Genomic DNA, 22,981 nt, shown 5'->3' on the forward strand with positions numbered 1-22,981 from the left:
CGTATATAATTTTGTGACTTTACAGTTAGTGATGCTTGTTTAAATGTTATGCCAAAGTATTATTAGGAACATAAGAAAGATACGACACTGTTATAGTAGTGTTAAGGGGACTGAAACTCTATTTAAATTAATATGTTATTAGTAACAAAATTGTTAACATAATATTTTTATTGATACTCACAAATATTGTATTTTAGCTTTAAGTGGGGAAAGGGGAAACAAATGTAAAAGTCTGAAGACATACATGTAGAATGAATAAATAAATAAATAGAAGAGAGTAAGGTAATTTTTAAAAATTTGGATGCATACAAATATTAAACTATTTATAAAATATAAATAAAATATATATATATAATAATTATATTTATTATATAGTAACATTATATTGTAAAGCGGCAATAGAAAAAAAAATAGCTCTTCATCACTATATTTTAAAGTGTTTGAATATACAAAATAATGAAAGAAAGAATAATTAAATCATAAATTAGCAACAACAAAAAATTGCCAAATTATAAAATAAACGAATTGTTAAATTCTTATAAATATTTCTATACCTGTAATTTAAGTTTGACGAAATTTAAAATTTCCGAAAATAATTAATAAATTATTAATTAATGATTCATTAAATTGTTTGCCTTATTTATAATTCTATTAATTACTTATAAATTAATAATCAATTAAATATGTTGCAAAATTCTAAATTTCGGGAATTAAAACATTTGTCGGTAACTTAATAATTCGTTTATTTTAAAAGTTGGTCTTGAAGTCGGTGAATTTTAGTTTTGGATATTCTGAAATTTGATATTTTATTTTTGTTAATTAAAAATCTTGTCGTTATTTGAAAATTTTATAATTCGATAATAATATATATTTTCGGCATTTTTTTCATTCAGTTCTGTATTCGTTATTTATTTTTTAATCTCTATAACTTCTGAATATCTGTAATTTTTTAAAATTTGAATTACGTCAATTTTGCCGCTTTTTCCTACATTAAACAAAATAATACGTAAGTAAATAAGTCTCATTTATTACTTGACTCTACACTATGAAGAAAAAATGAATTTAAAGTGTCTTTCTTATTTATTTTGTAATTTTTATGCAATTTTCCTATGGTACTGTATGGTTTTGTAGAACAAAGTTACTACTAGCGCGGAACTTAAAAATTTTCAATTATTATGGATTATTTATTTATTCTCTAGGCCTGAAAATAACTTTTCTTCATTCGAACATATTCTTAATATAAGTAATTTATTCGTATTTATTTTAAAAAATAGAATATAGTGTCATATACATTAAGAATAAACAAGGCACACCTGTAGAAATTCAAATGGGGAACTAGTCTTATTCCCAACCATTCGACCCCACTTAAAGTCGGGGGCTAGTCGGGTCATCTGACTAGCCCCCAACCAGTAGCGTCACGGTATATTAGTCGGGCGCTTGTCAGGTGACCCGACTTATCCTAGTCGGGGCCTGATCGGCTACTAGTAGGGGTCATATGATAATACATCCGCGTGGAATATTAACCAAATTCCTTAAAATTTTTAGAACATCCCCTAAAAGTTCGTCAAAATACTTATTATTTACGGAAATCTCCATAAACTTTTTTGAAATATTTAAAAGTGCTCAAATTTACCCAAGATTTAATGGGGAACATATACTACGCTTAAAAATACATAAATTTATGTAACTAAAATTCCCTGAAATTTGAGGAATATTAATTTTTAAAAAAAACTTCAGCTGGAAGGCAACAATGGAAGAGCTTCGCTCTGAAGGAACCGCCATGTAACTAAAATTCCCCGAAATTTGTGGAATATTAATTTTAAAAAAAACTTCTTCAGCTGGAAGGCAGCAATGAAAGAGCTTCGCTCTGAAGGAACCGCCATGTTGGCCACAGTAGTCTCTGCTTCAGGTAATTATGCTTTGTTACGTGTAGGCTGCTGTCTTAAACACTCGACGCGTCATTTCTGTTGCGCGAGAGGCGGCACGTCGCGCCCTTGCGGATTTTCTTTAAAGCAATCAGTCCAGATACGCAAGACTCAAATGAAAGTAGTAGCGAAATCTGAAATGTACCGTGCTTAATAGTTTACTACTAGGATACTGCTCTTCACTGATTAATCGAAAGCTTTTTCTCTTTCCAATGTCAACTACATGAAGCATTAGACTTTATTTACATATAGAAACCTTTCAGATCAATTAAAAAATAAGCAACCGTACAAATTTAGAGTCTTATGGCTTTCGGCAGACTTTTCACCTACATCTATATGTATTTTCTTAAAATTCCATACAAAGGTATTTATAAATGTTCCTAGAAATTCGCAATTTTCTAAAAAATACTACAAAAAAATAAGATTACGTCTTTTTGAACATTTTGATCGTCGTTTTTATAAAAAGTTGATTTTCGTGCAAAATTATTAACTTAATAATCATTTCTTAAATATATTTGAGATGAATTTAACATTAATAAATCTTTTCTCCAAAAAACGGCGCATGGAAATTAGTGAACAACAATGCCCGACTAGCCCTTGACCAACCACCGACCAGGCCCCGACTGAAATTTTGACAACAAAAAGCCCAACTAGTCCCCGATTAGTCCTCGACTGGGTACTTTGTCAAAATTAATAACCCGACTAGCCCCCGATTAGTGTCCGACTTGTAATAGGGCCAAATAGGGTTATTTCCACACGGGACTGAAAAGATGATAAAGGTAATTCGGTATAAAATATAGATCTAGAAAGAATGGGACGTTTTTACCATTTTATGACTAATTTTACGGTTTGTTATACGTAAATCAATAATAATAATAATAGCATGTAAATAATTGAAGTTATTGATTGAAAATCCTAACCTTGAAATTCCATCTTTTTATTTTTATAATGAAAACTTGTGAAAAGCAAAAAAATAAAAAGTTTTGTTTTAATATTGTATTCCTAAAGAGGATAATTCGAACATTTACGTGAACGTTCCGGACAATTCAAAGAATCCGTTTTATGCAAAAAAAAATTTACTTTATTTTCATATTTCTATTTAAAAAACAGGAAACTAAAAAATACTTTATTATATTATCAAAAAATGTTTTCTTTTAATATTTCATTCATAAGAAGCATTATACTTGGAATTTTTACGTAAGCATTCCGGACAATTTAAAGAATTCTTTTTATGCGCAAAAATATACACTCTATATTCATATTTTTATTTAAAAGATAGAAAACTAAAAAATGCCTAAATATATATTCAACTAATTAATCAATTAATTATTTAATTAGTAATATTATTGTCGAAATTAAAAGTAAATAAAAATATTTCAGCAAAATTATTTTTTGCAAGCAGGTATCGTTTTGCTGAGCGAAACAAATTTGTGGGTTGATGTCCAAACAAAGTAAAAAAAATTGAAATCGTTTAAAATCTTCTTTTCGCTTCTTTGAATTGAAAATAAAATTTTTTTACAATTTAATAAAAATTTCCCTTTTGCTTCAAAAATTATAGCAAATTTTTTCTATGTACAATTTTTGCTAGTAAATAATAATAAAAAAATATAAAATATTTTAAAAAATGTCGCGCAATTTACAATTTTTTGAAAATGGCCAAAAGGCATGTTTTTTTTTGGTTTGAGTCCTATGCACACATTTTCTAAAAAGTTGAATATGTCGAACCTAAAATTTCTTCAGTTTGAATCAAAGAAACATGTTATTATTTTGTTTTTTCCGACAAAAAATTTAGTGGTGTTTGAAGCATTCAAAAATGGTCAATTTAAGTTTTTTTTTTTAGCGATATTGACAATTGGTTGGGCTAAAAATGTTTTTTTTAAACAAAATGATAGTATGTTTCTTTGACTCAAGGTGAAGCATTTTTAGGATCGACATATAAGAATTTTTTAACAAGTTAGTTGAATTTTTAACAGTATAATCAAATTTCTTCAAAAACAGTACGATTTCTAACATAATACGTGGTTGAATTTTCAAACAAATGGTAAAATTTTAAAAAGAATTAAATTTGAACAAAAAACAGATGAATTTTCAACTAAAATATGGATCTTTAAAGAAGAAGATTAATTTTTTACCAAAAAAGACGAACTTTCAACAAATTACACGAATTTTAACCAAAAGCCAAGTTTTTTCTGACTTTTTTAAACCAATTAGTTCAAGTTTAAAATAAAATGATTTACGCCCCCAAAAAGTTCTATTTTTAACCAAAAAGATGAATTTTCAATAGAATTCCCGGCCAAAAATTATGATTTTTTAATATAATATTTAAATTTTTAAGAAAAGAATTAAATTATTAATGAAAAAGATCCACTTCTAACCAAATAGTTAAATTTCCAAAGCAATGGCCGAATTTTAAAAGAGGATTACATTTCAAACATAAACAGTTGCTATTCTTTTAATCCAAATATTCGAAAAAAGATGATTTTTCAAGAAAGTAGTTTTAATTTTCGAACAAAATGGACTAGGACTTTTGAGCAAAAATATGCATTTTTGAGCCAAAAAGACAATTGTTCAACAATACAGCTTAATTTTTGATCAAAAAGATCAATTTTCAATAAAAAAATACCAAATTTCCATCTGAAAGGAAAAAAAATTTAAAAAAAAACAATTGAATTTTTTACCAAAAAAAAGTATTATTCAACAAAATTAGTTCAATTATGAAACAGAATATATGATTTCTTTTAAAAAACAAGTTAAATTTTTCACACAATTATCCAATTTTCAACAAAAGAGTTCCATTTCTAAGAAAACAGTTGAGTTTTCAAGGAAAAGATCCAATTTCAGAAAGAAAGGATTAAATTTTAACCAAAAACAGTTGCATTTCCCATGAAAAAGTTAAATTTTTAACAAAGTAAATTAATTTTCATACAAAAAAGAACTTTGACCAAAAGCAGTCGCATTTTCAACCAAATAGTTGAATTTTTATTAAAACAGTTTATTTTCAACAAATAAAGTTGAACTTTTATCTAAAAATATGCCACTTCCGCCAAAAAAGGTGAATTTTCAATAAAAAAGGTGGAATTTTGAACAAAACAGTTGAATTTTCGACAAAAAAAGATGATTTTATGACAAAATAGTTAAATATTTATCAAATAATTAAATTTTTACTAAAATACTTGCATTGCTAACCAAAAAGTTCAAATGTAAACAAAATGGTCGAATTTTTAAACAAAAAATATTAAACTCCAACCAAAAACAGTGGAATTTTCAACCAAACAGTTGAATTTTTAAGCCAAAAAGTTGAATTTTTTAGAGGACAGTTGAATTTTTAACAAAACAGTTTATGCTCAAGCAACAAAGGTGAATTCAAACAAAAATATGATTTCTACAAAAAAAAAGATGAAACTTTTAATAAAAAAGGACGAAGTTTCTATAAAAAAGTCAAATTTTCATCAAAAAACTTAAATATTCGAAAAAATATGAGTTTTCAAGAAAGTAGTTTTAATTTTTGAACAAAATAGATTAGTATTTTTAAACAAAAAGATGAAGTTTTGAGCCAAAAAGACAAATGTTCAGCAATAAAGTTTAATTTTCGATAAATAAAAGATTATTCAACCAAATTTGTTCAAGTATGAAAAAGAATATATGATTTTTTTAACAAAAAAGTTGAATTCTTCACAAAATAATCAAATGTTCACAAAATAGTTTATTTAAATTTGGAATTTAACTAACTTTTAGTAAATTTTTTAATTTATCTAAATTTCATTTAAATTTAAAGTTTAGTTTTACAAAATAATTTTTGAAATTTCATTACAATTCTAAAGTCCGAAAAGAATTTTTTTTAAATTTAGTCATTCATTATCTCGAAAATTTCTCTTTTCAAATTAACCGTAACAGAAATTAATTAATTTCAAAATAATAATAAAAATAGAATATTTTTAGGCCCTATTTAATTTGAATATAATAAGGTAATTCCTCGAGTAATTCAGTGTTCACAACATTTTTGGCATACAGAGCCAGCCGACCGACTCAGCTAAAGGAAAGATTGCTATAGTGATGGCGAAGGCGAACGCGAGAAACAGAAAATCACGTTCGGTTTGGGAATTTAACAACTTTCAGTGTGCCCGCTGGCCCCAACCCTGCCTGTTGATATGATCATATGGCGCGGTTGCCATAGAAACGACGAGAAGTTGTAGAGGGCAGCACCTCGATATGTTCGAAAATGTAGTTATATATATATATATATCGGCCGTCCCCACTCCTGACCCTTGCGCATCTATGCGCTCAAAATGACGAAGCTTCCTCGAATACATTTCTGGAAATCTTCAGAAGCTAAAATGAATTGTGATATTGATTCTAGCAAATTAAAACTTACCTTTGTCTTCATTGCGGATATAAGAAATCTCACCAGCAATTCTGTGATCCCAAACTCGCAATCTACTATTTGCTTTTGGCATTTTAAGTTCTATGAAATAAAAAGAATATCACGAGGATAACATAAAACTTGACATAATCTTGTCCAACCTAACCCAACCCGACGTGGCACTGATGCGAGCCACATCATCTGCCCCCTTGGGGCCACATGTGGAAAATCCGATCGGGCCCAGATCGGAACTTGGAAATAAGTTGGGCAATTTCTGCACGGGTAGTTGGATTTAATTTCTCTTACGGAAAAAAAATGCACAATAAAATTTGAAATCAACATATACATTTTAAAAATAGGAATCCGAAATTTTTTTGTAAGCCTCCCGGCAGGGGGGGGGGGGCGTTTCTTTTCGGACAAAAAAATTTTATGTGTCCTTCAACATGAGTTACAAAAAGTTCATGAATTTCAAGATAAATAGTTTTTGTTTAACATATTTGGTAATTATTTTAACAATTTTTTATATGTTTAAACCAATTTTTTCCTTAAAATAGTAAAAACTTATTAATTTCTGGAAATAATGACACAATTAAAGAATGCTGAGAGCAATATATTTTTGGAGGATGTTTTTAAATAATTTTAACAATTTCTGTTTGTTTAAATAATATTTTTCTCTTGTAATGCAAGAAAAATGATTAATTTCGGGAATTGATGACACCGCAGATGTTGAGAGTCATTTTTTTAAAAAGGATGTTTAATCGTTTTTTAAACTATTTCAATTTGTTTCAACAATTTTTATTTGTTTAAGCACTTTTTCTCTGTAAATCGTGAAAAGTTATTCATTTTTGCAATTAATGACGAAATTAACGAATTGGAATTGTAACATTTTTTTGCTTAAGATATTTTGAAATTATTTAAACAATTAATAATGATTTTAAGAAATATATGACATACGTCCTAAGATAAGGAAATCGGAAAAAAGATGACATAGTGTGAGACACTAGAGAAAAATAGACTTTTCACAACCTACCCTATGAAAAGCCGGAAGTGAGTAATTATTAATTGTTTAAATAATTGTAAGACGCCGTAAACGAAAAAATATTACTCTTTAAATTCTTTAATTGTGTCATTAATTGCAGAAAATAATAAATTTTCACGATTTATAGAGAAAAAATGGTCTAAGCAAATGAAAATTGTTTAAAAAATTGCTAAATATCCTTTAGAAAAAAATTACTCTTAAAATCCGTTAATTATGTCATTAATTCTAGAAAATAATAAGTTTCCATGCTTTACAGGGGAAAAAATTGTTTAAATTGTTAACAAATATCCTTTAACAATATATTGTACTTGACATTCTTTAATTGATTCGTTAAATCCAGAAAATAATAGCTTTGTACTATTTTAAGGAAACAAAATGCTTAAACAAATAAAAATTGTTTAAGTAATCGCTAAATAACCTTTAGAAAAAAATATTACTCTTAAAGTCCGATAATTATTGTGTCATTCATTCCATAAAATAATCATTTTTGAGGCTTTACAAGGAAAAAAATGTTTGAAACTCTTAAAAAATATTTAAATAATTAGAAAATATACTTCAGCAATATATTTCTCTCGACATTTTTTAATTGTGTCCTTAATTCCATAAAATAATAACTTTTTAATTTTTCAAGGAAAATAATTGTTTAAACAAATGAAAATTGTTTAAATAAATACCAAATGTCCTTCAACAATATATTTGCTTTGAACATTCTTTAATTGTTTCGTTAACTCCAGAAAATAATAACTTTTTACTATATCAAAATAAAAATTGTTTAAAGAAATGAAAATTATTTAAGAAATGACTGAATATTTTTCAGAAAAAAATATTACTATCAAAATCCGTTCATTGTGTCATTAATTCGAGAAAATATTCATTTTTCAGGCTTTACAAGGGAAAAAATTGTTGAAACAATTAAAAAATGTTCAAATAATTAGCAAATATCCTTCAACAATATATTGCTCTTGACATTCTCTAATTGTTTCGTTAATTCCAGAAAATAATAACTTTTTACTATTTTAAGAAAAAATTGTTGAAAAAAATGAAAATTGTTTAAATAACTACCAAATATCCTTCAACAATATATTGCTTTCAACATTCTTTAATTGTTTCGTTAACTCCAGAAAATAATAACTTTTTACTATTTTAAGAAAAAATTGTTTAAAGAATTACTAAACGTGCTTTAGAAAAAAAATATTACACTCAACTTCCGTTAATTATGTCATTAATTCCAGAAAATTATAATTTTTCACGCTTTACAGGAAAAAAATTGTTTAAACAAATAAAAATGGGTTAAATAATAACCAGATATCCTTCAATAATATGTTGCTATTTACATTCTTTACTTGTGTCGTTAATTAAAGCAAATAACAATTTATTACAATTTTAAGGCTAAAATTTGTTTAAACAATTGATAATTGTTTAAATAATTACTAAATATGTTAAACAATAACTAGTAATCTTGAGACTTATCAACTTTATATAATTTATCATGAAAGATAATGATTTCTCACGATTTACAGGAGGGAAAAAATGGTTTAAACAAATAATAATTGTTAAATACAAAACTGCTCTTTTTGCATTTTTTGGGTCACTTTCCGGGCACAATAAAAGGGGATTGGGACGTCAAAATTAAAAGTTATTATATGAGACTTATTCCTAAAATACTCCATTAAAGGTGACTATAAATCACAAAAAGTTAATATCAAGTACTTCTTTTTTATAAATCAAACTTTACCCATTTAAAACCCACATGTTAATTTCAAAAGCCATGGTCACGGGTTGATGTTGAAAAAAAATAGTGCGCTTATTTCATTCGGATCCTCAATTTGATATTTTTTAGAAAAAAAATGGGCAAGGCCCATAATATTGATCCTTTTAATACTTATAGGCACTAAACGCATTATTCGTTCCAATCTGCAGTGTTTGCTTATTAATTTTATAAGAGTTTTTAAAAATTAAGTCTTAATAATTTTACTTTTACTCCAATCCCATATAATAACAGTTTTCGTGGCTATATCGCACTGATTTTGTTACTAAAAGGATACCCTCAAAATGTAAACATTCAGAGTCGCCTGAAAAGTTTTTAATAGGAATGCAGAATATAGCGCAATATACTCGACTGAGTACTCGCGCACGCGGCCCGTCCTAGGCGAGTGTCGTAACCGTCCCTCGCTCTTCCCTTCTGACCTGAGAATCTGGAGTGTATTTCTCGAAAGAAATCCTTGTATTTAAATTGTTGTTAAAAGAATGGAGTGAATATTAGCGATCTTAAAAAATGGATTAAAAGCTTTATTTGCGTTTTTTCTTTTCCCGTTTGAAAAATTTAATAATCTAAGTTGATTGGTTCAGAATCAGTCACAAAAATGCCGCTGAATCATTTTTTGAGGAACGAGCCCGACCCGAAGACGAAGGAAGGATCCAGATGAATCAGATCTGGAAAAACAAACCGTGAAGCGCGCGCACCTATCCCGTAACCTGTTGAGTCGAGCGAATGAGCGTCTGACTGAACGTCCAATCAAAACAACGCATACAAAACGAGACCAGTGCCAGTTGAAACTCGAGGCTAGTCCAGGTCCAGCCAGTCAGTGAGTCGGTGATTAGTGTTAATATCAGTCAGATTGTCGTGCTTGTTTGTTTCTCGTGTATTACAACTCGTTATCAACAACAAAAAAAACAGTGAAAATGGCGTTGAATTGTGGGATGGAGTGCGTAAAGTACCTGCTTTTCGTATTTAACTTCGTATTCGCAGTGAGTAAATCTACCGACTATTTTCTTATCCATTCTGACCTATTGTTTTGAAATGAAGCGTCATCGGCGTCTTTCTCTTCTCCATCGAGAAGGACATTTATGGCTTCGCTCGAAAAAAGGGCGTTTCATGCCTTCCAGGCCGCGATTTTATTTACTAATTGTGAGTCTTTTAAAAAAAAGTTACAGATCTGTTGATCATTTTAAGTCTGTTAACCTGTAAAAAATCAAAATTTCTAGAAATGTTTTGATTTCTGATTCAAGTTTACCTCCCCACATGTATTTTTATTTGTATTAAAAACACAAACAAATTGAAAATGTGTAAAAACCATTTTTAGAATATTTTAGGCTTTTAAAAATGTTTTGAAACGATTTAAACTGATTTACTTAAAATAAAATAAGATAGAATATTCGGTGTCTGATTTTTTCTCAGAAAGGCGTCAAATACTTTTTTACTTACGCGCTATTTTCAAGCTATGACGACATTCGTCGCCCGAAAGTTATACGCCATGTCCATCAACTGTCAAAGTGACAAAATGAAGTTTAAAGATTACAGTTTAATTAAAGTCACTATTTTAATTAATAATTGTATCAGCTGATGAAGTAAATTTCAGGGGGAATTTAATAACTACACCAATCTATTTTTTTAAAATTCGAATGTCGGAAATTCAATTTCCTTTTACTTTCAACTGGTGCATTTTTAATTTTCAACTGTTAAAAATTCGTTTTAGAACCATTTTGAACAGAAACCGTCAAACTAGACAATTACCATTCCATTTTCTTCAATTTTTATAAATTCAAGTGTTCACATTTGAAAATTATATTTTCTTTACTTTTAAAAATCAATTTTTCTTTAATTTTCAATAGTAGAATTTTAAATTGTTTTCAATTTTAAACTATTGAAAATTCCATTTTCAATTCTTATCAATTAAATTTTCAACCTTTGAAAATTCCATTTTTTGCACTTTTAACAGTTGAATATTCAGTTAGCTTTAATTTCCAACGGTTGAAAACTACATTTTCTTCAATTTTTATTGTAAATTCAATTGTCACCCGTTGAAAATAGTAAGTTTTTACAATTTTTAGCTATGGATAATTCCATTTTCTTTAATTTTCAATTGTTATAAATTAAATTAACCTTTGAAAATTAAATTTTTTGAACTTTTTAACAGTTGATTTTTCAGTAATCTTATATTTCCAAATGTTGAAAACTACATTTTCAACTATATTCAATTTTGAACTGTTAAAAATTCCACTTTTTAAAATTTTCTATTATAAATTCAATTGTGAACCGTTGAAAATAGTTAGTTTTTTTAATTTTCAGCTGTAGAAAATCCATTTTCTTTAATTTTCAATTATATTCAATTTTCGACTGTTAGAAATTCCACTTTCTTTAATTTTCTATTATAAATTCAAATGTCAACTGTTCAAAATAATTATTTTTTTAAATTTTCAACCTTCAAAAATTCCATTTTTTAAAATTTTCAATTGTTAAAAATTCAACTTTCAACCGTTGAATATTAATTTTTTTGCACTTAATAATAGTTGAATTTTCTGTTTTTAATTTTCAATTTCATTCAATTTTCAACTGTTGAAAATTCCATTTTCTTCAATTTTCTATTATTAATTCAATTGTCAACCGTCCAAAATTAAATTTTCTGCAATTTTCAACTATTGAAAATTCGATTTTCTTCAATTTTCTATTATAAATTCAATTTTCAACTGTTGAAAACTTTTTTTCTTCTATTTTTTTAAATTCCGTTTTCTTCAAATTTTAACTATTGGAAATTAAACTTTCTTTAATTTTCAACCGTTAAATATTTTATTGTTTTCAATTTAAAAATTTTTAAAAATTCAATTTTCTTTAATTTCCAACAGTTGACTTTTCAAATTTTTTGAATTGACAATTGTTACGCATTCAATTTTCCATTTTCTCTCTAAATTTTCGTCAATTGTATCATCAATTCTCTCAAACACCCAAATGTTGAAAATTCAATTTTCTTTAATTTTATATAGTTGAGTTATAAATTTTCAAGAGTTGAATTTTCAATTCTCTATAATTGCAGATAGTTGAAGACTAAATATTAAAATTTTGAGTTTCTTTAATTTACAATTGTTTAAAAGTTAATTTTTATCATGTGCACTTTTTTCAATTTTCAATGGTTGATTTTAAATTTTCAGTTGTTCAATTTCTGATTAAAACCCTATAATTAGAATATTAAAAATGAGTAGACTTTGAAATTAATCAATTTCTAATTACAAGGATCCCTATTCCATGTTTTAGTCTTTTAAAATTGCAAAAAAAGAACTGAATATTGTCAAAAGCTGAAAATCGTAGAAAAAATCACATTTGTTATTAAAAACAAGTTTTAAAACTGTTATATTCTCAACATTTTGCGTAAGAATTTAATAAATAAACATTGCAATCCAGATATTTCCCTTAATTTAGCTTTTGAAAGTTTATTTTTAATTTTCTTTTACTGTTAACAGTAGAAGGGATTTTTATTTAATACTATTGAAAATATAAACAATTAAAAAATCCATATTATCAAGTTTCTAAAAATATTTTAGGTGTTTAACAAATTTTCGAAACAATCTAATCTGATATTTTTTAAATAAAATATGATAGAATATCTAATGTTGAACTTTTTTTACCCGCTATTTTCAAGTTATGGCGAAATAAATTACATCGAATCGTGCTTTTTTGTATTTTTTAAGGAAAAAAAGTACTAATCAACTTTTTTCTCAGAAGTTCGCAATCTTTAGTTTCAACTTTAATCCCAATAAACCTTTTAGAATTCCAAACAAGTTAACATTCTGCCTTTTTAGTAGAGGATATTACAAATTAATTATTTTTTAAATTAAACCTTTGTCATTAGAACATTTAAAGTGAGTCGCACTTTATAATTAACAATTTCGAAATGCAAGGGAATTTCGTTACGTTTAACATAGATTAATTTCAAAGACACTTAAAAAAAAAACTGCATTTTTATCAGTTGAAAATCCTGGAAAATAGCGAATTTTTAAAACTGTTATGTTTACTTAATTGTGAATAACAATTTGATACAAGACTTCAATCTGTAATTTTTTTAAAATTCAGATGTTACAGATTCAATTTTCCATTTTCTTTAATTTGCGACTTTTGAATTTTGGTCGATTCTGAATTTTCAGAAGTTGAAATAAGTTCAAAATAAATCAATCAATTTTTTGTTATCATGTTGACAATATTTTTCTGCTTAACGTGTAATTTCCGCGTGATAGCGTGATGTCATTTATTTCATATCACAATTTTTTCCAGTATTTGATTCTTATATGAATAAAATTGTAGCAATAGGGTCGACTTCATAAATAATTTTCTGGGCAAAGCATGAGTGATAAAAGTAGGTTTATTCGCACATTTCTAGTAGAGGAGTCTACTTATCTTATCGATTTTTAACTCCATTTGTGTCTACACAGACGCAATAATTATTCAATTTAACATAGTCAGCTTAAAAACATTATTTCTAATATAGAAAAATTAATTAGGTTTAAAATTTATTTTATTTATTGAGCTTTAAAATTAATATAAAATAAAACAAAATTTTATATTTTATTTTTTTATTTTAATAAAAGTATTTTAGAAGGTTTTGGGGAAAAAGTTCTCTTTTTTAGCTTTATTGAGAGAGGAAAACTGGAAATTCCAATTTTGTTAATTACCGTTACTTTCCCATACAGAATAATGAATAAAGCTACCTTATTTTCCTACTTGATGATGGAATTGAGTGCTCACGCTATAAATACGAACGGTCGAAGACTTTCGACCTCTTTAACGATGTCATCAAGCTTCGTGCTATCCTTTAAAATAAGAGAAATTTTTTTCTTTATTTTTAGATTTCCTTACTTATTATTTCGTCCATAATGAAATTAGAATAGTGCATAAATGAGGTTCATTCATTTTAATAGAAATCGTTTAAATTTTAATGAAAAATGGAAATATTGCAACAACAAAACAATCAACAGCGGGACAGAAATAAGTTTAAACAAATTTAAATAATAATTTGAATTCAATATTTTTAGTTTTTCTAGGACAAAATCTCATTTTTGTGTACCTCAAAAAAGGAGAAAATTTCGCGTACTCAAAATATTTACCTTGACAAAATTGGAAAGACTTCAGAAATTAATTCAGACTTCAATTTGCAATATAAGCTTAGCCGACAATCTTTTTTTATTGACACAAGTAACTTTTTATTACTAGCTTCAACTATTTAGATGAGAATTCGTTGTTGTTTTTGTAGTTAATATTTTTGGTTGAAAATTATTATTTTTTGCTTGAAAATTCAACAATTTGGTTGACATTTTTTTCTCTTTTGACTGAAGATTCTTTCTTAGTAGAAAATTGGCTTTTTGGTTGAATTAAACTGTTTTTGATTTAAAATTAAAATGTTTTTTTGGTTAGCTTCAACTGTTTTTTATTTAAAATTAAAACGTTTTTCGGTTGAAATTTGTATCAGTAAATTTTTTGTTAAAAATCAATTTTTTAAAATGAAAATTCAAGTAATTTGGTGCAAATTAAACTCTTATTAATACTTCATTTTTATTGTTGAAGAATCGTTGTTTTAAATAAAAATTCATCTCCTTAAATATATTTTTTGCTGAAAATGTCGCTATTTCAGTTGAAAGTATAATTATTTTGTCGATTTTTTTTATATGTTGATCATTAATTTTCTTGACTGAAAATTTAACTATTCCTGTTAAATATTCCACCAATTAGGATAAAAATTATTATTTTTGGTGGAACATCAATCTTTTTAATTGATGATTTAACTTCAATTTTTCGTTGAAAATTCATATTTTTTGGTTGAAAATTCATGTATTTTGTTGAATTTTGTTGTTTCTTTGTTAAAAATTAATCCTCGTAGTTGAAAGTTCATCTTTTTGGTTAAAGATTCAACTATTTGGTTAAGAATTCGTACATTTTTTGAAGAAAATTAATCTCCTTGATTGAACACTTAACTATTCCTGTTAGAAATTCATAATTTTAATTAAAAAATCATTTTTTTTTGCTTAAAATTTAAATACTTGCTTGAAAGTTAAACTGCTTTGTTAAAAACTATTTTTTTTTTTTTGAAAATTAAACTGCTGCATTTAAAAGTTCATGATTTCAGTTGAAAATGCATCATTTTTGTTAAAAATTAATTTTTTAAACTGAATATTTGGAGGAAAATTTTATAATCCATAATGAAACTTTTCAGTACCAGGCTGTTTTTGATTTCCACTTTTATATTTATTTATTTTTATAAAGGCAACTATTTAAAAAAAATTAACCCAGCTTTTATATTTATAAAAAAAACGTTTTAAAATCAATAGTTTAAATCAGAAATTGAAGTTTAAATTGCGACTTTCGGAAACGTCAATTGATTTCAGAGGAAGACAATCGAATTATTTTGATTTTATTCATACTTTTATTATTTAAATATTATTTATTTAATTTTTTACTAAACAGCGGTAAATGAACACATGGCGCATTCTTGGATTTATATTTATTTATATTGAAAATATAAACAATTTAAAAATCCATTACTTAGAAAAAAATCTTTTACATAGTAGTAACTTTTCAATTTTTTAAACAATATTTATTTTGAATTCAAAGCGATTGGAATTCACAAAAAAATGGAATGAAAAGAAATTCTTGTATAATTTCTAAATAAAAGCGTTTCTATTTGAATAACTGAAATTATTATTTTTAAATCAGTAGCTCTCAAAATTGAAAAATTTAAGATTTAAATTTGGCTAATTGGGCTAATTTATTAAAAAGCAGTTACAATCATTTTGAATTCAAATATATTAAAATGACAATTTAAAATTGAATAATAAATTGAATGTTTCAAAGTTCTTCGGATTATCTAGAATTTTAAATTGTTACTGCATAAAATTATTATTTAAAATTTGAATTAATTAGAAATTTTTTTATGATTAGAAACTAAATTCTCCGTAATTTTCGTAGTTTAAAATGGAAAAATTTTCAATTGTAAACCTTTAAAATTGAATTATTCTGAAAAAAGTAAAAAATAATGTTATTTTAAATTGGAAGCGTCAAAAATGAATTTTTTACCATGGAACGTTGAAAATTAAACGAAATCCGAACATTATATAAAACCGAGCAGCTTTTTAATGATCATTATTGTGATATGAGGAGTTTTTAATTGAAAATTGTTTAATTTTTAAAGCTTGTTTTGAAATATTATTCATTCTTGAAATCTTCCAATCAAATATTTTTGAATTTTAACTGTTTCAATTTTTGGTGTGATTCAAATTTTTAAATTAATTAAATATAAAAAAATTTACTTTCCATTTCCAGTTCTAGAATCTTCGAATTTTTAGGACTTGAATTTTAGCCATTATTTTATTGATTTTTTATTGTTTTAAATTTATTCTGGAGGAATTTAATGCAAAATTGATTAATTAAACCATTTATAATATTTAAATCTAAAGCTATCAAGGCTTTCAATATAAAAAAAGAAATTTCGAAAAATCAGTTTAAAAATCCAATTTTGAGTACTGTGGAATGTCGAGGAACATTGACGGTCTGGGAATTTCCGAGGGAATTTCCCAATGGGAAAAATTTAGCAAATAGCTTGCGTGCGTCGTTATAATGAATAATTGCGGCCTGTGTTGCGAGCTTACACGAAGAAAGTTCATAGACATGGTCCACATTTATACGACCTCATTTCTAGCTTTGCAATGAAAACCGCACATTTGCATAAAATATAAGTAAAGTTTTTTTATAGAGATTGGATGTAAGAGTTCTGTTTTTCCTTAGTACTTTAAGAAACAGTTTTCTTAATTAAAATTAAAATTTATTTAGAATTGATAAACAAATTATGAAATAACAATGGTTCATTTGTATTTATTTACTATTTCTCTGATAATTGTGTTTTCCTATTCATTAGTCACGAAGAGGAAAAGTTTCTTATCAGGAATATTGAGGAATGAGAATTTATCGCGTGTTAAATATTCAAGAAGGTAATTTCGTATAATTAATACTTTTCTCTATTTGTGAAAGTTTGTGTCATCACAATTAAATTATCATTAATTTCTACTTTGCAGGCAGCGATAAGTTTAATTTTTTAGTTAGTCAAAACAAAAATTGCGCATATGACAAAAGTAGAAAAACAATTTTTTGGGAAGATTAGAATTTATTTTATGAGGCTTTAGTTTTGACATATTTTATACCACTTAATTATTAGGGCGTGGCACATTATAAAAATTTCAGAGCATAAGGAAACCGTTTTTTTTTCAATTAAACCGACCATTATCGAAAAAAGTCAAAATTCTTGATATTTTTCGGAATCAGTGGGAATTTCTTATTTAATTATTAGTTGACTCTATGAAATAATAGGCTGCGGATTGCGAAAAATAAAAATTCTCTTTAAACTTTTATACTGTGCTGCCATTTCGTGAAATACCTCAAAAGTTTTGGAAATCTCGTAAAATTCTGTAAAAATGGTGTAATGTGTCAGGATAGCGAGTTAACATTCTATAAAATCTTAAAGTAAGACTGACAACAAATTGGACCAGATCTCGCTGCGGACTGCGATAAAAAATATAAAACCGTCAGCTTCGATAGGATTTAAAATTGATTCCCGAAATATAGAATCATTTTCAAGCAAACAGTTGCATTTTTGACCAAAAAGATGAATTTTTAATACGAAAAGATTAATTTTCTACCCAAAAAACTATACTTTGAAAAAAGGTGTGTTTTTTCGTTTCAACAATTTACTTTAATAGTTCAATTTTTAATGTGAAAAACGTGAATTGAATTTTCTACCCAAATTTCCAAAAATACCAATTTTCTACTACACAGTTATATTTTGAGATAGAGAATATAAATTTTTAACAAAAAAATTCACTTTAAAAAAATCAGTTAAATTTTCAATAAAACAGTTAACATTGCAGTAAAAAAATGGTAATAAAAAAAATACAGAGAATTTTCAACTACAATTATGAACCGTAAAAAAATAGATTATAGAAGAATTTTCAAAAAATACATATAGTTTTCAAGCAAATTGTTATATTTTTGAGCCATAAATAGGAAATTTTTACAAAACATTTGTTCATTTGAATTTAATTTAATAATTTTAAATCTTTCAAAAGATTTAAAGGATTTTTAATATTTTTAAAATGGTACAGTACACAGATGTCAAAGATTTTAAATTGCAAAAAATTAATAAGGATTTTAGAAAATGTAAAGAATTTTGAAGATTTAAAAAAAAGTACAATACACCAGATTTAAAAGATATTAAAGAATTTCAAAACGTTTCAGTAAATTTAGAAAGATTTTTGTTATTTCAAACGAACACAAAAGATTTTACAAACCAAGAGTAAAGAAAGATTTTACAAGTATTTCAAATATTTTAATAGCTTTAAATTAATAGAAAAGATTTAAAAAATTGCATACAGATTCCAAAAGACAGGACAAAATAACAGGTTTCGAAGATTTTAAAACATTAAAAATTTTTTTTAGAAGATTTCAAAAATACGTCAATCATTTATTAAAATTTTATAGAGATTTCAATAAATTGCAAGAATGTCAAAGTTTTCAAAAAGAGTACAGTACACCAGATTTCAAAATATTCGAAATAATTTTCAAAATTTTTTAGAAAATTTCAATTTTTTCGGTGGTTTAAAAAAAATACAAAAGATTTCAGAAAGATTTCACAAATATTCTGATGAATCCATAATGATTTGAAGAACTAAAAAAATTTCAAAATAATTTCAATAATTTCAATAAATTTGAGAAGATTTAGAAAGATTTCAATGATTTCTCACGAACACAAAATTTTTTACAAACGAAGATTAAAGAAAGATTTTACAAATATTTTAAAAATTTTGAAATATTTAACAGAGAAATTTCAAGATTTTAAATACTTCAAAAGATTTCAACAATTTTACAAAGATTTCAAGGATTTCAGGCTTCAAAAAGATTTTCAAATATTCCCAAAGATTTCAAAAAGACGACCTTAGGTTCACAAAAAATTAATTGTTTGTTTCTTCATGATTCTACTTTGTTGGGCAATAAAAAAATGAAATGTTTCATCTTTACATGCATAAAAAAAAGGTTATTTTATTATTTGATGTAAAAAAGGAGACCTAGAAAAATTTGATTTCTTGACATGGAAAAGACTTTGAATTTTGTTGCTAGAAATTACTGGACACCTCTGTATAGAAATAATTTTTAAGTTGGTAGGTGTATAAGCATGGACCTCACATACGTGGTCGGCGACAAAAGAATTTTTTTTATTAAATGTCCTAACTTTTTGATGGTTTCCCGATTTTTTAAACGTCCGATTTGCCAAATTCGAAACAGTTGTCGTATAAGATGTGGAATGCATGGACATCACGTTGTCTTTCTGATACGTGTTTTTTTTTTTTTTACCAATCCTTCCGTTTTGCCTACTTCGACACAGTTGTCGACTAAGCTTGGAATGCATGGACATGGCGTTCTTTCTAATACGTGGCCGACGAAAAAATAATTTTAAAAATAAATTCCATAACTTTCGGATTGATTGCCGATTTTTTTTTACAAATCCATTCGTCCGTTTTGCCTAGTTGGACACAGTTGTCGACTAAGGTATGAAACGCATGGACATCTCGTTGTCTTTTTGGTACATTTTGGACGTCAACTTGTTCAAAAATAATTTCCATAACTTTTAGATTGATTTCCGAATTTTTTTGTTTTGACAAATCTATTTGTCCGTTTTGTCTAGTTTGAGACAATTGTCGAGTAAGGTATGGAATGCATGGACGGGTCGTCGCGTTTGTTTGACGAATTAGTTTTTGTCAAGTTGGTATAAAAAGTGCATGGACGTGACGTTGTCTTTCACTGAAAATCTTTTGAATTCTCGTTTACTTCGAGAATAGTAAATATATTCGGTAAAAAAATCTTACGTAATATTGGGGGGGGGGGGTGAAATTTCAACAATTATCGTTATGCAATTAATGGACGTTTCCTTGGCTAAAAAAGGATTTCGAAAAGGGTTTAGAGGAATGTTGATGTCGGCAGAAGTGGGAATCAACTTTCTTGAATAGCCACCTTTCATCTTATTTGGCATTGAGCCGCAAAGAGTTTATTCGTAAGCCTCTTCCAATTCGCCTCTTTAGTTCTTTCGCAAACTGATTCGCGATACGGTCGAGTACATTTCGTAGCGTTTTTATACACGCGACACTTTATTTAATTTTTGTTCTTCTAGTCATTTATTTCTTATTCGAGTGTTTTTTTTTCTTGTTGAGTGTAAGAAAAAACATTAATAAATAATAATGACTTGTGTATCATCATGCATCAAATATCTACTTTTTATATTCAATTTCTTGTTTGCTGTAAGTACTATTCACAAATTCACTAGAAAACTGAGAAGGTCTGAGAGAATATATTTTGTGGAATGATTCACGATAATCAATGATAAAAATTAGATTTTTCTACTCAGAAGTTAAATTATCGAGAATTTTAATTTTTGTCGGGATTTAAAAAATTTCCAGAGGAAAAGCGAGAGTGTGTGTCTATTTTTAACTCATAAGGCTCACAACTCGTAAACGGTACAGCTTCCGAAAATAAGATTTTAATAATAGAATAAAACATATTTTTTCCCAAGTCCAAGAATCACATTTTTATGTTTCGAATAATAAATAATTAAAAATTTCATATCTACAGCTGTAATAGGTAGATTGTAGGGAAAAAATTTCTAAAAGGTTTTCTTATCTAGCTCATCAATATCAATGAAAGGTTGATTAAATTTTTTTTCCCTTGATAGAGGTTTTAGCCCCTGGAGGATTTTGTTTCCTAGGGGAAGAGCTTTGGCGCCTTTCTGTCGTGGCGCCAGAAGGGTGAACCCCATTTCCAAAACTACATCAGTTCAACCATTTTTGTTATCTTCTAAGAAAAATTTACTTAAAACTTATTAAAATATTATTTTAAAAAATAGGCTTACGTTGCTTCGGGGATTATTAAAGAGATTTATTCAGTTACGTGTTTAAAATAGAGGCCAAAAAAGGACATGGCCTCGTCTTGGAATTTTATTTATTATTACAGATCACTTCTGTTTTCACTCCTATTGTATTTTTTATTTTCGGGCATTTTGTGTGCCCTCTTTTTAAAAAAGAATTCCTTTTTGTCTCCTGTTTTTCAGATTAAAAAAATCGAGCTATTTTCTATTAGAAGTTCATTCTTTTTGGTTCAAAATTCTGCAATTATATTTTTAGTTTAAAATTAATTTCTATTTGTTAACAATTTTACTATTCGGTTGAAAATTTAATTACTTTGTTGAAAATTCCATTATTTTGTTAACTCTCTCTCTCTTTTGATTTAAAGTTAAAATATTTTTTGGTTGAAATATCAATTTTATAATGTTTTGTTGAGAACTTGTCTTCTTTATTTGAAAGTTTAACTATTTTGGTAGGGAATTCATCTTTTTATTTGTAAATAATATATTTTGTTAGAAATTCAGTTACTTAGTTAAAAATTCATCTATATTGCTAATAGTTTAATTATTTTGTTGAAAATTCGTATATTTTCGATAAAAAAAGTTAATCTTTCTTGGTTGAAAATGAACTTTTTCTTGAGAATTTAACTATATGGCTAAAAATACGTCTTTTTTGGTAATAAACAAACAGGATTTTTCTTGAAAATTCGAATTTCCACCTTGAATATTCAACTGAGTTTTAAAAAATGTTTTTTTTTTTTTTTTTTGATTGAAAATTATTCTATTTGGTTAAAAATTCTACTGTACTTGGTTGAAGTTAATTTTTTTTCGCTTGAAAATTTTACCATTTCAATGAAAGTTCAACTATTTTTTTGAAAATTCGTCTTTTAAACTTTTTTATTATCATTATTCAATTATTCATGATTCAATTATTACATTTTTCGTTAAGAAAAAATGTTTTTAGTTAAAAATTAAATTATATTAATAGGAAATTCCTCCTTTTTGTTGAAAATTCTATTATTTAGTTTAATATCAACTATTTTTTAAATTCACATTTTTTTGCTCAAAAATTCAACTGTTTCATTGAAAATTAATATTTTTGGAAAAATTCATATTTCGAGGTTGACAATCATCTTTCTCGGTTGAAAATGCACTTTTTTATCAAGAATTCAAATTTTCGTGTTGAAAATTTAACTGATTTCTCAAAATTTCGTTTTTTTTAATGAAAATTCAGTTATTTAGTTTAATAGGCATTTTTTTGAAAGATAAATACTTGAAGTATGAGCTATTATATTTTTGATTGACAATTTCTCTTATTTGGTTTGAAAAATTCATCTATTTCGTTGAAAAGTGATTTTTTAACCGAAAATGTAACTATTCCACTTTTGCCTGAAAGTTGATCTTTTGTAGTTAAAAATTCAGCATTTTGTTAAAAACAAAATTTGTCTTTTTGAATTGAAAATTCATATCTTTTTCTAGAAATTTAATCTTTTTTGGTTGGAAATTATTCTTTTTTGTTTGATGCTTCAAGTATTTTGTTGAAAATGAATATTCGAATATTTGATTATAAATGCAACTGTTTGGTTAACAACTAATTATTTTTTTCTCGAAAATTCTTTTCTTTTCGTAAAAAATATATTTTTTTTGTTCCAAATTCAACTATTTTGTTTGAAAATTTAATTATTTTGGTTGAAACTTAAATTTTTTTCTTTAAAATTCAGCCATTTGGTTCAGAATTCACCTTTTAAGTTAAAAATGCTACTATTTGGTTTATGATTAAATTATTAGGTTAAAAAGTAAACTGTTTTGTTAAAAAGTCAACTATATTTGGTTGAAGTTAATTCTTTTTCTTTTGAAAATTTGACCATTTAGTTGAAAGTTCAACTATTTCCCTAAAAGATTAATATTTGAATGAAAATTAATCTATTTGTTTAAAAATTAAACTATGTTTTTGAAA

General features: G+C 26.2%; 1 protein-coding gene across 2 annotated transcripts in view; it reads left to right on the forward strand.

Annotated features, from left to right (window-relative positions):
- Positions 1–9,868: 9,868 nt before the first annotated feature.
- LOC117177970 (CD63 antigen-like) overlaps positions 9,869–22,981 on the forward strand; it is a 48,985-nt gene continuing 35,872 nt past the window's right edge. Inside the window, exon 1 of one of the 2 annotated variants that reach the window (XM_033369124.1) lies at positions 9,869–10,072. In XM_033369124.1, the coding sequence (XP_033225015.1) occupies positions 10,007–10,072 (66 nt within the window). In that variant the 5' untranslated portion in view covers positions 9,869–10,006. Of the gene's footprint in view, positions 10,073–20,238; positions 20,426–22,981 lie in introns of those variants that run through there. The other variant, XM_033369125.1, reaches the window with a different exon arrangement.

Source organism: Belonocnema kinseyi, chromosome 8 (genome assembly GCF_010883055.1).
Source record: "Belonocnema kinseyi isolate 2016_QV_RU_SX_M_011 chromosome 8, B_treatae_v1, whole genome shotgun sequence".
Lineage (NCBI taxonomy): Eukaryota > Metazoa > Arthropoda > Insecta > Hymenoptera > Cynipidae > Belonocnema > Belonocnema kinseyi.